Here is an 18,801-nt window from a genome sequence, read left to right as displayed (position 1 = left end):
TACGGACAATTGTGTACGGACGATTATTTACAGACAAGTATAGGGAAAACAAAAAATTAAACGTCCAAAAAAAGAAAATACTATATTCATCATTGATTTTAACGTAAGATTGCTTATTGAATAACAGTTTCAAAGCTTCTTCTATTCTTATTCTTCAAATATTGCTGGTCTTGTCTATCGTGCCTGCATGTTGCTGATCGCTCGTAGATACCGCAGCTTGTCTCCTTGATTGTGATAATCAGCCACTTTCACACGCAGTCGTTCAGCTAGCTGGACATACTTGCTTCGTGGATGCTCAACATTCAGTACCTCAGCATTCTGGGCTGTAAGTCTATGAATTGCCAAGTCACTAATGAGTCCGTTGAACAGTTTCCACACGGTAGGATGAGCACAAAGAAAGAGTGCTTGTAAGGCGTTATGAAACCCCTCGCAGCAATTCGTGGTCTTGGGGGCAGAGGCCAAAGCGTCAGCATAATGATTCCAGACCTCTGGAGTAAACCTTGCGTTTCGAAAGCGTCCATCTACTCCTGGCCCCCTAACGTAGGTATGCTCAAAGTAGGAGAGGAGCTGATTGGTAGCATCATCATCAGGGAAGATTTGGGCTAGTTCGTCATACCTTGCACTTACTTCGGCTGGTGGGACAAACGCCAAGGAGGCCAAAGATTTTACCTTGAGATTGAACTCTCCATCCTCAGCCTCAAATTCAGCCTTTAGGCCCAGCTCATTGACCTTTCGAATAATGGACTGGCTCATATGAAAGAAGCAGCCAGAAATCGCTGCAGCTGGAAACTCATCTTGGAAAGCTGACATTGCTGCCATCTCAAAGTCAAGAAGAATTTTCTGGGGATTTGCACCTGGCATCAACCCTTTGAGCGCCGTGATCATTCGACGATAGGTTGGACCAGTCTTGTTTGGCAGCAGGCAGTAGATCAGGGGAGGATAGGAGTTGCCGACTTTTGCATGGAGAGAATACAGCTGAAAGAACATGGTTGGCACCACCTTGAACGTTCCATCGCCAAACCATGTGTCTCCTCTTTCGAAATAAGGCAACAGTTCATTGCTACCAATGACAAGAATCCTTTGGGGGTCATCTCTTGCAGAGTCATATAAAATGATGTCGCTGTATTCCTGGGGGATAGCAAAATTGATGCTTTGAGGAGGAGCCAGCATGGTGTTTGCTCGCTGCCTGACCCGACGTGTATTTCGCTCAACGTCACTTCGCTTGGGCATTCGAGACAACACGTCATCAGACCTGTCTCGAAGAACCTGTCCAACAATGCTTCTAGTAGATGCTTGAGAGCTGATTGCTTCTTGCCTCAGAGCAGCCATTGTAGCTCTGGCTTCAGCTTGAACTGGATCTGCAGAGTGACTGTGCTCAGTCGGCTGTTTAACAATCGCGGCTCCAGATGTGTGCATGCGTGCGGGACACTTGAATTTGTTGACTTGCCTGCACCGCCATTCTTTGATGCTGTCATCACGTGTCCTGTGCAGGATATACTCGTGTCCCCCAAGCCTAAGGACATCTTTGTCTTTTTCAGACTTGCTCATAGTAAAAGTCATGGTGAAAGTTGCAAGGGGTGAGTAATGAAACCGAAAGTAAGCGTCAGTGTGAAAGTGGCCTGTACAATTATCTTTGTCTTTTTCAGACTTGCTCATAGTAAAAGTCATGGTGAAAGTTGCAAGGGGTGAGTAATGAAAGTGAAAGTAAGCGTCATTGTGAAAGTGGCCTGTACAAGTGGCCTGTACACAACAAGTAAAAGTCATGGTGAAAGTTGCAAGGGGTGAGTACTGAAACCGAAAGTAAGCGTCAGTGTGAAAGTGGCCTGTACAAGTGGCCTGTACACAAATAATTGCCTTGTACACAATTGTCCGTACACAATTGCCTCTTGTACACGGTTCCATGACCTTGTACACAATTGCCCGTACACAATTGCCTTGTACACAATTGCCTTGTACACAATTGTCCGTACACAATTGCCTTGTACACAATTGTCCGTACACAATTGCCCGTACACAATTGCCTTGTACACAATTGCCTTGTACACAATTGTCCGTACACAATTGCCTTGTACACAATTGCCTTGTACACAATTGTCCGTACACAATTGCCTTGTACACAATTGCCTTGTACACAATTGTCCGTACACAATTGCCTTGTACACAATTGCCTTGTACACATTTGCCTTGTACACAATTGCCTTGTACACAATCGCCTTGTACACAATTGCCTTGTACACAATTGTCATTGTACACAATTGGCCTGTACACAATTGTCTGTACACAATAGTCCGTACACAATTATCTTGTACACAATTGTCCTGTCACCCATTTCCCGAGTTCTTGGTGTTGAGATCTCCATCTGCGCATGCGCCGCCCCTGGCAGCCATTTTCCCGAAGTCCACCGCATAGGAAACCATGCAACTGCGGGGGGCTCTGGCCTTTCACAAAATGTAGCCAGAGCCCCACACAGCACGGAGCACCTTCAGCACGAATCCCCCGCAGTACGGAACATCCCCTCATCCCAGCCTGTGGCCTACAGCATCACCCCACTCCTGCCTTCTCCAGCAGTGGCCCTGGAACCCTGCTTCACCGCAGCCACCACCCCAGGTAAGCAATAAGACGCATGGATTATAAGAAGTACCACCACTTTATTGACAAAGTTTTTTTCCTATTTTTCGCCTCAAAATTTGGGGTGCGCCTTATAATCTGGAGTGTCTTATAATCCGCAAAATACGGTAAGTGGGGCTCCTCGCTACATTATTGTTAAACATATGGACACTAACTGCGGTTTAGGAACACTGTGGGGGGTTAGGAGGAGGGTGTATTTGGATTTGGGAGCTCAGATTTTGGTGAATTTCTTTGGTTGTTAGCACAACGGCTTTGGAAAAGTGACAAGGCTATCAGTAATGTGGACACCTCCTATATTTTTGTTAACAAATGAGGAACCTGAGCGGGGACTTTTTTTTTCTGCGTTGACTAGAAGCTTCTATTGGAGGCATTTTAAGGTACATAACATTTTAGATCACATTTATCCTGTGCTCTACGCTGAGCACTTACATCAAGGTTTCCATCTAAATCTACAAAATATGTAATTCACATGACACCCACGAGGGATACATTCTCTATAATGAGGCAGCAGAGTTACTCTGGTCTCCGTCGGGCCTCTGTTCAGAGGTGTCCTTCTCAGAGCAGCACAACACTGTGATCGATCACCCATTTATGCACAATTAAAAATACGGTCACCGCCGAATCATAGGACAGAGTGTGTCCACCAGTGCCTCCATCTGCTTCATTATAGGGAATCTTCCACTGGGGTTCCGTCTGAATCCAAGCTCAGACAATTATATGGCAGCATGGGACTTGTGTAAGAAAAATATGAAAGGATGGAAGTAATATTAAAAAATGTATAATTAGAAAAATTAAATATGTGCTTCCTAAATCATTAAAAAGAGGTGTGAAGCTGGCCCGTTATTAATCGGTGCACCGCCGGACTCTGTACAGGAGCAGCCGCGCCATCCCCGGACACTTCTGCAGTGAACACTGGAGATGTCACACTATATCATACACTGGTCATCATTGTTACACGCCAGTCATCATTGTCATGTGCCAGTCATTATTACAGACTGGACATTATTACATACCTGTGGAAACATCTACCGGAATCTCCTCCTTCACGTCACTCACACACGGCTGACCCCAACTTGTTATCGTTTCTTCTTCTGTCTCATCCTTCACTTTATTCTTAGTCAGATCTTCCCCCTGATATATCAGCTGTAACAATCAGCACAAAACAAAAAACTCACCAAAATCTGTGACACCTATGATCTCGCTCAGAAATGTCCCCCCCATATACAGATCTGGTACAGGGCTCAACACCGTCTACCTGATGATAATCTGTGACACTGTGATTCTCTTCTGGACAGTCCTGGGGATACAAAGAACGGGGACATCTCTCTAGTGGATTTCTTTCCACGCGTCCATCTGTAGGAAACACACAGTGATGGAATACAGCGGCATGTTAAAGTTTGGGCTCTCCTGCACAAAATTGCTATTATTGTCAACAGTTAAGCAAGTTGAAGATGAAATGATCTCTAAGGGCTAAAGTTAAAGATGGCACATTTCCTTTGTAATTTAGGCCAAAAAATATATCTATATATACATATAACTTCCTTCCCACCCCCACTGCGGGTGGTCTTTGTTGTCCTTTCTCATTCTCGGGTCCTCTAACAGAGGCCTGGGAGTTTGAAGGTTCTGCGCAGGATCTTAGTTGTTCCCAGTATTGCGCTTTTCTAGACAGAGTTCAGATGTTGCTCCTGGGATCTGTTGTAGCCATTCTTCCAACTTATAGGGGGTCACTGTGCCAAGTGCTCCTATCACCACTTGAATCACTGTTGCCTTCACCTTCCACATCTTCTCCAGTTCTCCTTCGAGGCCCTGGTATTTTTCCAGCTTCTCATATTCCTTCTTTCTGATATTGCTGTCACTTGGCACTGCCACATCTATTATCATTGCTGTCTGCTGTTCCTTGTCTACTATCACAATGTCTGGTTGGTTAGCCAACACCTGCTTATCCTTCTGATCTTGAAGTCCCACAGTATTTTAGCCCTTTTGTTCTCCATCACTTTTTCTGGCGTCTCCCACCTGGACTTAGGGGGCTCTTAGCCCATATGCTGCGCAGATGTTCCTGTATACAATTCCCGCTACTTGGTTGTGGCGTTCAGTATACGCTGTTCCTGCTTGCATTTTGCACCCTGCCACTATGTGTTGGATGGTTTCTGAGGTTTCTTTGCATAGTCTGCGCCTTGGGTCTTGTCTTGTGTGGTAGATTCCTGCTTCCATAGATCTGATACTTAGTGCTTGCTCTTGTGCCGCTATCATTAGGTCCTCTGTGCTGTCTGGGAATCAGCTTTCTCCAGCTATTGGTAGAATTTCGCCAAGTCAGCCACCTCCATTATCATGTGAAGGGTTAAAACTAAAATCAGAGCTGAAGTTTCATTTTCTCCATTCTCTGAAGGTTTCGTTTCTCCATTTTTGTTGCTGTAAGATAAATTTTTGTAATTAGGATGAAACCAGACTGTTCCCATCAGGTGCAAGATAAGGGAACCGGGGGTGTAGAACTGAAGAATATGCGATTATATTACTTTCTGTGCTATTTGGATACGGACATATATGCAGTTTCCAGTTTTCTTGCAAAATTATTGGCTTATAAAGTGAAATGATGCTATTGGTAGTTGAGAACTTTGCATAATTAAGCAAAATATTATAAAAGAAGTGACTAAAATAAAGGGGACTAGTGATCTGTCTCGATCCTCCCGTACAGAGACCCCCGTCTCCGTGTGGTCATTCCCAGTTGCTAGCAACACTTTGTGGATTAATTTGGAAATCACTGGATCAACCGTGAAGGGTTAATTTAGCCCTCCCTAAATAGCTCCCTCAACATTCTGTCGATGGTACATCCCATTCAGCGGCTTGTCTTGTTATGGCGCTTCATGCTCCTGTTCTTCCTTCCAGATCTGTTGTTGCTGCCTTAGGCTTTTTCTCAGCATCTCATCTTTTGGTGCCATTTTACTGATGTATTCCTGGATACTTCTTATTTCATCCGTGATGGTGGCTTGGATGCTTATCAAGCCTCGACCACTCATTCTGTTGGTATACAATCTTTGTGTTTTAGACTTCGGGTGGAGATCTCCATGCATTGGAGGTGTCTTCACATCTGCAGCTTCCATCTCTTCTTTTGGCCAGCACACTATGCCAGCAGGGTATCTGATAACTGGCAGGGCATATCTATTGATGGCACGGATTTTATTCTTCCCATTGAGCTAGCTCTTCAGGACCTGTCTTACCCTTTGATGGTATTTGGATGTTGCTGCTTTCCTTGCCTCCTCATCATGGTTCCCATATCCCTGTGGGATGCCGAGGTACTTGCAGCATGTCTGTACATATGCTATATTCCCTGCTGGTAATTCCACGCCATCAGTCTTGACTACCTTGCCTCTCTTTATTATCAACCAGCCACACTTCTCCAGTCTAAAGGACATCCCGATGTCTTCACTGTAGATCCTTGCCAGGTGGATCAGTGAATCAATGCGAGCTTCCAGGGCTGCTGAGCGCAGATGGAAAAGATCCCACTCCAACGAGCATTTCATCGCATTCAAACAGTCCCTCACTACTTTCAAGACCACACTCGCCACAGCTAAACAAACCTACTTCTCATCTCTCATATCCTCCCTGTCTCACAACCCTAAACAGTTATTCAACACCTTCAATTCTCTCCTCCGCCCCCCAGCACCTCCTCCCTCCCCACTCATCTCAGCTGAAGACTTTGCCTCATTTTTCAAGCAGAAAATTGATAACATCAGGGACAGTTTTGGTCAACAACCCCCAGAGCCCTTCCTCCCGACTTCCCAGCCCTCCACCTTCAAAACCAACTTCTCCACCATTACAGAAGATCGACTCTCCACTCTACTCTCAAGATCACATCTCACCACCTGTGCACTCGACCCGATCCCATCCCACTTCATCCCAAACCTCACCACAGTCTTCATCCCAACCCTAACCCATCTCTTCAACCTATCACTAACAACTGGTGTTTTCCCCTCAAGCTTTAAACATGCCTCCATCACACCTATCCTCAAAAAGCCCTCTCTTGACCCATCCTCTGTATCTAGCTATCGCCCTATATCACTTCTCCCATACGCCTCCAAGCTACTGGAACAACATGTCTACCTTGAACTGTCCTCCCATCTCTCTTCTTGCTCCCTCTTCGACCGCTTACAATCTGGCTTCCGGTCACACCACTCCACTGAAACTGCCCTTACTAAGGTCACCAATGACCTCTTAACTGCCAAGAGCAAGCGACACTACTCTGTCCTCCTCCTCCTGGACCTGTCGGCTGCCTTTGACACAGTGGACCATTCCCTATTATTACAGACCCTCTCATCCCTCGGCATCACAGACTTGGCCCTCTCCTGGATCTCATCATACCTAACAGACCGGACATTCAGCGTCTCCCACTCACACACCACCTCCTCACCTCGCCCCCTATCTGTCGGAGTCCCACAAGGTTCAGTCCTAGGGCCCCTGCTGTTCTCTATTTACACCTTTGGCCTGGGACAGCTCATAGAATCTCATGGCTTTCAGTATCATCTTTATGCTGATGACACACAGATCTACATCTCTGGACCAGATATCACCTCCCTACTAACCAGAATCCCTCAATGTCTGTCCACTATTTCATCCTTCTTCTCCACTAGATATCTGAAACTCAACATGGACAAAACAGAATTCATCATCTTTCCCCCATCTCACGTGACCCCCCTACGAACCTATCAATTACAGTAAATGACTGCCCACTCTCCCCAGTCCCACAAGCTCGCTGCCTCGGAGTAATCCTTGACGCTGATCTCTCCTTCAAACCACATATCCAAACCCTTTCCACTTCCTGCCGACTTCAACTCAAAAATATTTCACGCATCCGTTCATTCCTCACCCAAGAATCTGCAAAAACCCTAGTCCATGCCCTCATCATCTCTCGCCTTGACTACTGCAACCTCATGCTCTGCGGCCTCCCCTCAAACACTCTCGCACCCCTCCAATCTATTCTAAACTCTGCTGCCCGACTAATCCACCTGTCCCCCCGCTATTCCCCAGCTTCTCCCCTCTGTCAATCCCTTCACTGGCTCCCAATTGCCCAGAGACTCCATTACAAAACCCTAACCATGACATACAAAGCCATCCACAACTTGTCTCCTCCATACATCTGTGACCTCGTCTCCCGGTACTTTCCTGCACGCAACCTCCGATCCTCACAAGATCTCCTTCTCTACTCCCCTCTTCCCACAATCGCATACAAGATTTCTCTCGCGCATCTCCCCTACTCTGGAACTCTCTACCACAACATATCAGACTCTCACCTACCATCGAAACCTTCAAAAAGAGCCTGAAGACCCACCTCTTCCGACAAGCCTATAACCTGCAGTAACCACCGATCAACCAAACCGCTGCACGACCAGCTCTACCCTCGCCTACTGTATTATCACCCATCCCTTGAAGATTGTGAGCCCTCGCGGGCAGGGTCCTCTCTCCTCCTGTACCAGTTATGACTTGTATTGTTTAAGACTATTGTACTTGTTTTTATGTATTCCCCCCTCACATGTAAAGCGCCATGGAATAAATGGCGCTATAACAATAAATAAAATAATAAATAATAAATAATCAATGTCTCGTTTGTTTTTTGCATACAGCTTGATGTCATTCATGTAAAGGAGATGGTTGATGGTGTTTCCACTCTTGAACTTGTATCTATAGCCAGACTCTGCAATTATCTGACTGAGAGGGTTCAAGCCTATGCAGAACAGCAATGGGGACAGTGGTGGTATATGCTACATATGATGGTAACTTGTGCTAGTTGTCTTGAGTTGACTTCCAATGTTGTTCTCCATAACCCCATTGAGTTTCTGAGGAAGGTTCTTAATTTCCTGTTGACATTGTAGATGGCCAAGCATTCACAGATCCATGTGTGTGGCATTGAGTCATAGGCTTTCCTGTGGTCAATCCAGGCAGGGCTGAGATTGGTCTGTCTGGCTCTTGAGTCTTTAGCGACTGCTCTATTAGGAGCTGGTGCTTAGAGCCTCCGGTGTCAGTCCCAATGCTTTTCTGGGCTGGATTCATGTACTGGTTCATATGGTTCTGTAGCTTGGTGGCTATGATGCCTTACAGAAGTTTCCATGTTGTTGTAAGGCAGGTTATTGGGCGGTAGTTGGATGGAACTGTTCATTTGTGAGAATTCTTCATAACCAGCACTGTTCTACCTTGTGTTAGCCAAGCTGGGTGGTGGAATTCTTCTAACAGTTGGTTCATCTGCTTTGCCATGCGTTCAGGTGTGGATCATGTCTGGGCCAGGTGCTGTCCAGCTCTTCATGTTCTTGACCCAATGTTGGATGTCTGCTTCTCTAATGGTGACTGGTTCTTGCTCTAGGTGGTTGATGTTTGATTCTCAGATCTTGCAGCCACATTGCACTGGTGTTGTGTGTTTTCCTTCTCCCATATGTTCCTCCAGTATTGTTCAGTCTTTGCCATTGGTGGAGTTGTTGCCTTGGTGGATGGTTCTCTGGGAAACAGGGCATTTATCTTCTTGGCCTCAGCTTCTCTAGCTTTTTTAGCAGTCTCTAGGGTTTCAGCTGGGGTCAGGTCTTTGTACGTGTCCAGCTTGGTTTTATTCTTGATCTTTACACACTTCTCTATTTATTTGGCTAACTTTCCTTCGTGTCACCTTGATTTTTGTCTCCAGTCTTCTTTTCCAAGGGGGGCACGTACTGCTGTTGTTCTTGCTGGATGTATAGCCAAGCATTTCCATGATGGCTGAGGCAGTAGCATAGATCAGTTTATTAGTTTAAGTTATCGTGGTGGTAGGTATTGATGCAAGCACTCTATTGGCATCTTCTAGCATTCGGTCTGGTGGTGTTTCTTTTCTGGGCCTTGGCAGTCGATCTCTGGTATTGATGGTATTTAGTTTATCAGCTGCAGTGCTCTCCAGTTGCAGGATTGAGATCAGGATCTTCAGGGGGTTGCACATGTTGTTCTTCCAGGTGGATCTGCAGTGCAGTTGATCCATCTCAAGTTGTGATAATAGCTTTCTCCTTATGATATTGAAAAGTTGGGTGACTAGTTGTTTCTCAGTCAGTGGACATGCAGGCCTTGTATCCATCCAGATTTTCCTCATACACCTCATACACTCACTGGCCACTTTATTAGGTACCGCTGTCCAACTGTGTGTTAAGACTTAATTTCTAATCAGCCAATCACATGGCGGCAACTCAGTGCATTTAGGCATGTAGACATGGTCAAGACAATCTCCTGCAGTTCAAACCGAGCATCAGTATGGGGAAGAAAGGTGATTTGAGTGCCTTTGAACGTGGCATGATTGTTGGTGCCAGAAGGGCTGGTCTGAGTATTTCAGAAACTGCTGATCTACTGGGATTTTCACGCACAACCATCTCTAGGGTTTACAGAGAATGGTCCGAAAAAGAAAAAAAATCCAGTGAGCGGCAGTTCTGTGGCCGGAAATGCCTTGTTGATGCCAGAGGTCAGAGGAGAATGGGCAGACTGGTTCGAGCTGATAGAAAGGCAACAGTGACTCAAATTGCCACCCGTTACAACCAAGGTAGGCAGAAGAGCATCTCTGAACGCACAGTGCGTCGAACTTTGAGGCAGATGGGCTACAGCAGCAGAAGACCACACTGGGTACCACTCCTCTCAGCTAAGAACAGGAAACTGAGGCTACAATTTGCACAAGCTCATCGAAATTGGACAGTAGAAGATTGGAAAAACGTTGCCTGGTCTGATGAGTCTCAATTTCTGCTGTGACATTCGGATGGTAGGGTCAGAATTTGGTGTAAACAACATGAAAGCATGGATCCATCCTGCCTTGTATCAACGGTTCAGGCTGGTGGTGGTGGTGTCATGGTGTGGGGAATTTTTTCTTGGCACTCTTTGGGCCCCTTGGTACCAATTGAGCATCGTTGCAACGCCACAGCCTACCTGAGTATTGTTGCTGACCATGTCCATCCCTTTATGACCACAATGTACCCAACATCTGATGGCTACTTTCAGCAGGATAATGCGCCATGTCATAAAGCTTGAATCATCTCAGATTGGTTTCTTGAACATGACAATGAGTTCACTGTACTCAAATGGCCTCCTCAGTCACCAGATCTCAATCCAATAGAGCATCTTTGGGATGTGGTGGAACGGGAGATTCGCATCAGGGATGTGCAGCCGACAAATCTGCGCCAACTGTGTGATGCCATCATGTCAATATGGTCCAAAATCTCTGAGGAATGCTTCCAGCACCTTGTTGAATCTCTGCCACGAAGAATTGAGGTAGTTCTGAAGGCAAAAGGGGGTCCAACCCCTTACTAGCATGGTGTACCTAATAAAGTGGCCAGTGAGTGTATATCCTCTTTCATTTGGTCTACTGTTATAGTAGATCCAGGTTCTCATGCCTTGTCCATGAATGGTTTGTTCCAGTAGACCATTTATCATCAGATTGTCCTGGTTCCTTGACATCTGACGCGGACCTTGTTAATCCGGGCGACGTCCGAGCCGGCATGACTATTTGTTTGTGACACTCATGTTTATTGAGGTAGGCACTAGTGTTAGTAGTCTTGCCCAAGGACAACTACTGGTATATTGTAATATACCAAAACTCCAGTCTGCTAAATCTTTCTGAAGGTCTTTTGCAGTCAAGAGGGGCTTCTGATTTGCCACTCTAGCAATTCTACAAACAGCTTTCACTGAAATGTTGAATGATCTTCCAGACCTTATCTTGACCTCCCTCCACATATCCTGGTAACTGCCATTTCTTAATTACGCTGATAACTGAGGAAAGGGCAACTACAAAGTTCTTTGCTATCATCTTATAGCCTTCTCCTGTTTTGTGGGCCGCCACCATTTTCAGAGTGCTCGGCAGCTGCTTAGAAGAAGCCAAGGCTGCTATTTTTTGGCACAAGGTTAGAGGAGGCAGGGTTTATATAAAGCTGGGAAATTTGCATCACCTGGCCTTTCCTAACGATGATAGAGAGCAAGCCATAAAGCTAACAGGCTAATTAAGGTCTGAAACCTTGGTCAAAGTTACCTGAGAACCCAAACTTTTGCTTGGGCGCATTGTCCTTTTTGTAATTTATTAAATTTAAAAACTGCTAAAATGTATTTTTTTTACCTAAAATTCAAAGGAAATGTGCCATCTTTAGGCCTTTTAGAGATCATTTCATCTTCAACTTGCTGCTCACAATAACAGTAATTTTTATCAGGGGTGCCCACACTTTTACATGTCACTATAGATTGTGTCATGTGATAAGATGATGGAAGTAGTAGTTGGTGACCACAGAACAGACATGACAGTCTCCCCTCCTCACCCTGCTGATCGGCCCATATTGTGATCGCCTCTTCTGCTCCATGTATAACCTCAACCTTAATATCAATCAGATCTTCACCCTAAAAAGAAAAATGTAAGATGAGCTCAGGTCCCATCACTTCATGGTCAGATGTTGTGGGGGCTTCAGTGTCATCTACCTGATGATCCTCCAGGATGTTGTGATTCTCATCTGGACAGTCCTGGGGATACAGAGGACGGGGACATCTCTCTGGTGGATTTCTCCTCCTGGATCCATCTGTGGAGACACACAGACTGAATACATGACCTGCCGTGTATCTGTCTATATATGAGACACGTCTCTCGGTAATTCTAGGTTTATGTATCAGGGACTAAATTACACTGTTGTGGTCCTCACCACCGGTACCGAGGTCCCAGCACATTGTGGGCCCAAGTATGAAGTGATAATCAGTGAGGCCAAAGCCTAATGCTCTCTGCTCTGCACCTGGAGGATGATTCCTTGTTGGGTGAAGAGAATGGGGCATCACACTGCACTGCTCGCCCGTCAGAATGATGAACCAGAGGAGGCCAAGAGGATACAAAAGCGAAAGACTTTATTTCTACACATTTCGTGATGACACACCACTTCCTCAGGATAGTCTATACACACACACAGTCTGTTATTTATCGCGAAAGAGACCCATGAAAATGCCTTCTATCAAAAAAAAAAACAAAACAAAAAAAAAACACACACCCAGTGAGCGGCAAATCAGACAGAAACACATATGTATACTTGTAAAATACATACAAAAACAATCATAAAACATAATGTAGTATATCACTAAAAACATTGCTCATACATTAACCCCTTAATGTCTATGGACGTGCACAGTCCATCATGGCAGGATGTAACTTCCCGCACCAGGACGGACTGTGCATGTCCTGCCTTTGGTACCGTGTAAACACGCAGTGACAGTTCAGTGCCGACAGCTGTCTATGATAGAGAGGCAGGAAGGCTGCGCGGGACGTCGGAAGGTAAGAATAACTATATTTTTTATTTTAAATTCTATTTTTTACAGGGATATGGTACCCAAAGCCCGGAGGACTGTCTATGATAGCTGTCAGGCACAGCAAGGGGTGCAGGGACCCTTGCAGTCGGTCCCTGTACCCCAAGCGCTGTGATTGGTCAGTCAATCTGACGACCAAACACAGCAGCGATCGAGCAGGAGAGGCTGAAATTTCAGCTTCTCCTGCCCGATCTCAGTGCAGGAGCTCAGCACTGCAGTGGCTGAGATTCCTGCACTAACAGCCAGGAGCAGCACCCCCGCAGCCCCTGGCTGTTAACCCCGAGTGCTGCGATTGAGCGCGATCGCAGTGTTCAGGGAGGGAGGCAGAGGGTCGGCGTCCCCGCGATATAATTGCGGAGCCCGACCTGTGCCATGATGACCCGGAGATGTAATGACAACCTCCAGGTCATCCAGCTACGGAAATCTACTGAGACCAAGCTCATAGCATGGTGTCAGTAGCTTTCAGCATAGGTATAATGCATTAGGCTGAGTTCACACGTGGCGTTTTTTTCGCGTTTCCGCGGCGGTTTTCACCAAGCGATTTTGCCGCGAAAAATAAGCATCCCATGCATTCCTATGGGATTCCGCAATGCTGTGCTAATGCTGCGGTTTTTTCCGCGGCGGAATCGCTGCGCGGTAAAAAAACCGCAGAATGCTCATTAATTTTGCGGAATCACGGCGATCCCGCACCCACAGGAATGTATTGTTCCGCTTACTTCCCGCATGTGGCTGTGCCCACCATGCGAAAAGTAAGCAGAACAATTGCGGATGGTACCCACGGTCCGGAGGAGAGGAGACTGTCCTCCGGGCTTTGGGTACCATATCCCTGTAAAAAATAGAATTTAAAATAAAAAATATTGTTATTCTTACCTTCCGACGTCCCGCACTGCCATCCCGGGCCTCAGCGTTCCCAGTAATGCCTTGGGAGACCTGTGATGACGTTGGTCTCGCGTTACTATAGTGATCTCACGAGACTACGTCATTATAGGACCCTGCCGCAAGGCATTACTGGGAACGCTGAGGCCCGGGATGGCAGCGCGGGACACCGGAAGGTAAATATACCCCGATTTTTTATTTTTTATTCTTTTTTTTACAGGGGTATGGTACCCAGGGCCTGGAGGACAGTCTCCTCTCCTCCACACCGTGGGTACCAACCGCACATGAGACGCTTAACTTCCCGCATGGTGGGCATAGCCACATGCGGGAAGTAAGCGGTTCTCATGCATTCCTATGGGTGCGGAATCGCGGCAATTCTTTGCGATTTCGCACAAAAGAATGAGCATGCTGCGATTTTTTCCGCGATGCGATTCCGCCACAGAAAAAAGCGCAGCATTAGCACAGCATGTGCGGAATGCCATAGGAATGCATGGGGGGCGTTCTGTACACGATTTTTAAACGTTTTCGCAGCGTTTTCACACCGAAAATCGCGGCAAAAACGCTTAAAAATCGCATCGTGGGCACACAGCCTTAGTGTGATAGAATCTAAACACGAAAAAGGATATAAATCTGGTATCGCTGTAATCGCACCGACCCAAGGAATAAAGTCACCTAATCACTAATACCGCACGAGGAACGGCATAAAAAATAAAACCAATTCTTCACCTTTTGTGGATTTGTGTATTCTGCCTCCCAAGGCATTCACAGTGGCTTACCCCCACATATGGGGTATCAGTGTACTCAGGACAAATTGCACAACAACTTTTGGGGTCTAATTTCTCCTGTTACCCTTAGGAAAATAAAAATTTGGGGGCAAAAAGATCATTTTTGTGGAAAAAAATATGATTTTTTTTTTATTTTCACAGTTCTACATTATAATGATATATAAACTTGGCACACACACGTGGAATACTGATGCGAAAGGTGATATTTTAATAACATATAGTACATACAGTCAGTGACGTTTCGGTCTTATGACCTTCATCAATGTACCCTGTATTGTACTCAATGCTTTTGGTGTGTGAGCAAAAGATCCACAAGGGGTTACAATAGAATGCTTGTGGCCGCTTTTCGGACCATAGGTGCACAGAGTGTGTCTGAGCAGTGAACGCGGCGTCCGCCGTTTGTTCTCCACTTAGAACAAACGGCGGACGCCGCGTTCACTGCTCAGACACACTCTGTGCACCTATGGTCCGAAAAGCGGCCACAAGCATTCTATTGTAACCCCTTGTGGATCTTTTGCTCACACACCAAAAGCATTGAGTACAATACAGGGTACATTGATGAAGGTCATAAGACCGAAACGTCACTGACTGTATGTACTATATCTTATTAAAATATCACCTTTCGCATCAGTATTCCACGTGTGTGTGCCAAGTTTATATATCATTGATCACGGATTGGGCCCCTACTTGTGCACCACCTATTTTGGAGTTGTGCCAACGTTTCTTCATTACTAAGTTCTACATTATAAACTTCTGTGAAGCAATTGGGGGTTCAAAGTGCTCACCGCACATCTAGAAAAGCTCCATGGGGGGGTCTAGTTTCCAAAATGGGGTCACTTGTGGGGGGTTTCCACTGTTTAGGCACATCAGGGACTCTCCAAACGTGACATGGCGTCCGATCTCGATTCCAGCCAATTTTGCATTGAAAAAGTCAAACAGCGCTCCTTCCCTTCTGAGCTCTGCCATGCACCCACACATGGGGTATCTGCGTACTCAGGACAAATTACACAACAACTTTTGGGGTCCTGTTACCCTTGGGAAAATAAAAATTGGGGATGAAAAGATCATTTTTGTGGAAAAAATATGATTTTTTAATTTTACGGCTGTACGTTATATATCCTTGGGGGGGGTCTAGTTTCCAAAATGGGGTCACTTATGTGGAGTTTCCACTGTTTAGGCACATCAGGGCCTCTCCAAATGCGACATGCGTCCACTCTCGATTTCAGCCAATTTGACATTCAAAATCTCAAATGATGCTCCTTCCCTTCTGAGCACTGCCGTGCGCCTAAAGATTTGTCCTCCTCCACACATGGGGTATCGGCGTACTCAGGAGAAATTGCCCAACAAATATTGTGATTCATTTTCTTCTGAAACCCGTGACAAAATAATAAGTCCAAAGAAAAATTTTGGGGAAAAAAAGTTAAATGTTAATTTTTTCCTTCCACATTGATTCAATTCTTGTGAAGTACCTAAAGGGTTAATAAACTTCTTGAATGTGGTTTTGAGCACCTTGAGGGGTGCAGTTTTTAGAATGGTGTCACTTTTGGGTATTTTCTGCCATATTGACCCCTCAAAGTGACTTCAAATGTGAGGTGGTCCCTAAAAAAATGGTTTTGTAAATTTTGTTGTAAAAAATGAGAAATCGCTGGTCAACTTTTAAACCCTTATAACTTCCTAACCAAAAAAAGTTTTGGTTCTAAAATCGTGCTGATGTAAAGTAGACATGTGGGAAATGTTATTAACTACCGTATATACTTGCGTATAATGCGAGATTTTCAGCCCATTTTTTGGGCTGAAAATCCCCCTCTCAGCTTATACGTGAGTCATATAGCCAGGGGGTAGGTGGGGAGGGGGAGCGGGGGTGTCAGCCCCCCTGCTTGTCCCACGGTCTCCTTTCCTTCCTACAGCGGTCACCTGGTACCGCTCATTAAAGTCTTGAATATGCACATATTTATGACTTTAATGAGCGGAACCACGTGACCGCTGAAGGAAGACCATGGGAGAATGGGGCTGCAGAGACGCTCCAGGGGGAGGTAAGTATATGCTATATTCACCTGTCCCGGTTCCAACGGTGCTCGCCACTGTCTGCCCGCCGGGTCCCTCTGTCAGTGGCGTCCAGGCAGCAGAGGGCGCGTTGACGTAGTCAGTGCACGTCCTCTGCTGCCTGACGTCACTGACAGAGGGCGGGCAGACAGCGGCGAGCAGTGTTGGAACTGAGACAGTTGAATATCTCAGGTGCCGGGTCCTGAGCCAACGGCGACACCTGTCCCTATAGCACGACGGTGTCTCCGCCTGCTCAGGACCCGACACCTGGCCCCCAGGTACAAGAGGTGAGTATGTCTTTTTTTTTATATACCTGCAGTATCGGCAGCAGCAATATATGGGGGCAAAATCTATGGGGCATCTTATGGGGCAGCAATGTATGGGGGCATAATCTGAGGCATCTTATGGGGGCAGCATATGGGGGGATATTCAATGAAGCATCTTATGGGGGCAGAATATGGGGGTATATTCAATGGAGCATCTAATGGGGGCCTATTCAATGGAGCATCTTATGGGGGCAGCATATGGGGGCATAGTCAATGGAGCATCTTATGGGGGCATATTCTATGGAGCATTTTATGGGGGCAGCAATGTATGGGGGCATAATCTATGGGGCATCTTATGGGGGCAGCAATGTATGGGGGCATAATCTATGGGACATCTTATGGGGACAGCATATGGGGGGATATTCAGTGAAGCATCTTATGGGGGCAGCATATGGGGGTATATTCAATGGAGCATCTTATGGGGCATATTCAATGGAGCATCTTATGGGGGCAGCATAATAATAATAAATAATAATCTTTATTTTTATATAGCGCTAACATATTCCGCAACGCTTTACACACATTTTCATCACTGTCCCCGATGGGGCTCACAATCTAAATTCCCTATCAGTATGTCTTTAGAATGCGGGAGGAAACCAGAGTGCCCGGAGGAAACCCACACAAACACGGGGAGAACATACAAACTCCTTGCAGATGTTGTCCTTGGTGGGATTCGAACCACTGAGCCACCATGCTGCCCGGGGGGCCTATTCAATGGAGCATCTTATGGGGGCAGCATATGGGGGCATAGTCAATGGAGCATCTTATGGGGCAACATATGGGGCATAATCTATGAAGCATCTTATGGGGCCTATTCTATGGAACATTTTATGGGGCATAATCTATGAAACATCTTATGGGGCCATAACCTTTATGTAGCAGAATATGGGGCATATTATTCTATGGAGCATCTTATGGGGCCATTATTAACCTTTGTGCAGCATTATATGGGGTGTATTTTGTATGGAGCATCTTATGGGGCCCATCATGAACTGTATGGAGCATTATATGGGGCTCCTGATTCAATATGGATATTCAAAAACATTTAACCTACTGATGTCTCAATTAATTTTACTTTTTTTGGTATCTATTTTTATTTTTGAAATTTACCAGTAGCTGCTGCATTTTCCACCCTAGGCCTATACGTGAGTCAATAAGTTTTCCCAGTTTTTTTGTGGCAAAATTAGGGGAGGGGTCGGCTTATACACGAGTATATATGGTATTTTTTTGTGACAAATCTCTCTGATTTAAGGGCATAAAAATTAAAAAGTTTTTAAGTTGCAAAATTTTTTAAATTTTCACCATATTTCCGTTAGGTTTCACAAATAAACGCAAGTTAAATCGAAGAAATTTTACCAAGAACACGAAGTACAATATGTCACGAAAAAACTCAGAATTAGCGGGATCCGTTGAAGCGTTCCACATAAGCACATAAAGTGACAGTGGTCCGACTTCAAAATTAAGGCCTGGTCATTAACCTACAAAGTGGCTTGCATTTGATTTCACCTCATTATTTGGTGGTAGTTACACAAGATAATGGTAGATAACGGACAGCAGTAAATAAAAGAAGCTCCAAAGCTCTTAGACTAATTTAAAGAGAGGAATGTTCAGTGTTAGGAGGAATAACAATTACGGTGCGAAATGCTGAGGGTGATCCCCATGCACATCACACAGCAATGGATGGACAAAAAAAAAAAAGGAGAAACAGAGAAAACACAATGAAGGGATGAATCCTCTTTATAGGAAAAGCAGATGTTTACCAGACCTGTAAGATTCATCATCACAAAACACAAAGGAGGTTGGTTGTACAGAGGAACCATAGACATATCTCC

General features: G+C 45.5%; 1 protein-coding gene across 5 annotated transcripts in view; it reads right to left on the bottom strand.

Annotated features, from left to right (window-relative positions):
- Positions 1–18,801, bottom strand: part of LOC141073090 (uncharacterized) — a 48,800-nt gene that overhangs the window by 17,535 nt on the left and 12,464 nt on the right. For 4 of the 5 annotated variants that reach the window (XM_073560425.1, XM_073560424.1, XM_073560426.1 and 1 more), the window contains 4 exons: positions 12,073–12,170; positions 11,916–11,994; positions 3,884–3,981; positions 3,642–3,771 (listed from right to left, as the gene is read on the bottom strand). In XM_073560425.1, the coding sequence (XP_073416526.1) occupies positions 3,642–3,771; positions 3,884–3,981; positions 11,916–11,994; positions 12,073–12,170 (405 nt within the window). Of the gene's footprint in view, positions 1–3,641; positions 3,772–3,883; positions 3,982–11,915; positions 11,995–12,072; positions 12,171–12,377; positions 12,433–18,801 lie in introns of those variants that run through there. The other variant, XM_073560428.1, reaches the window with a different exon arrangement.

Source organism: Dendrobates tinctorius, unplaced genomic scaffold (assembly GCF_039654945.1).
Source record: "Dendrobates tinctorius isolate UK_male_01 unplaced genomic scaffold, ASM3965494v1 ptg000296l, whole genome shotgun sequence".
Lineage (NCBI taxonomy): Eukaryota > Metazoa > Chordata > Amphibia > Anura > Dendrobatidae > Dendrobates > Dendrobates tinctorius.
This window is presented reverse-complemented; position numbering and strand designations above follow the sequence as displayed.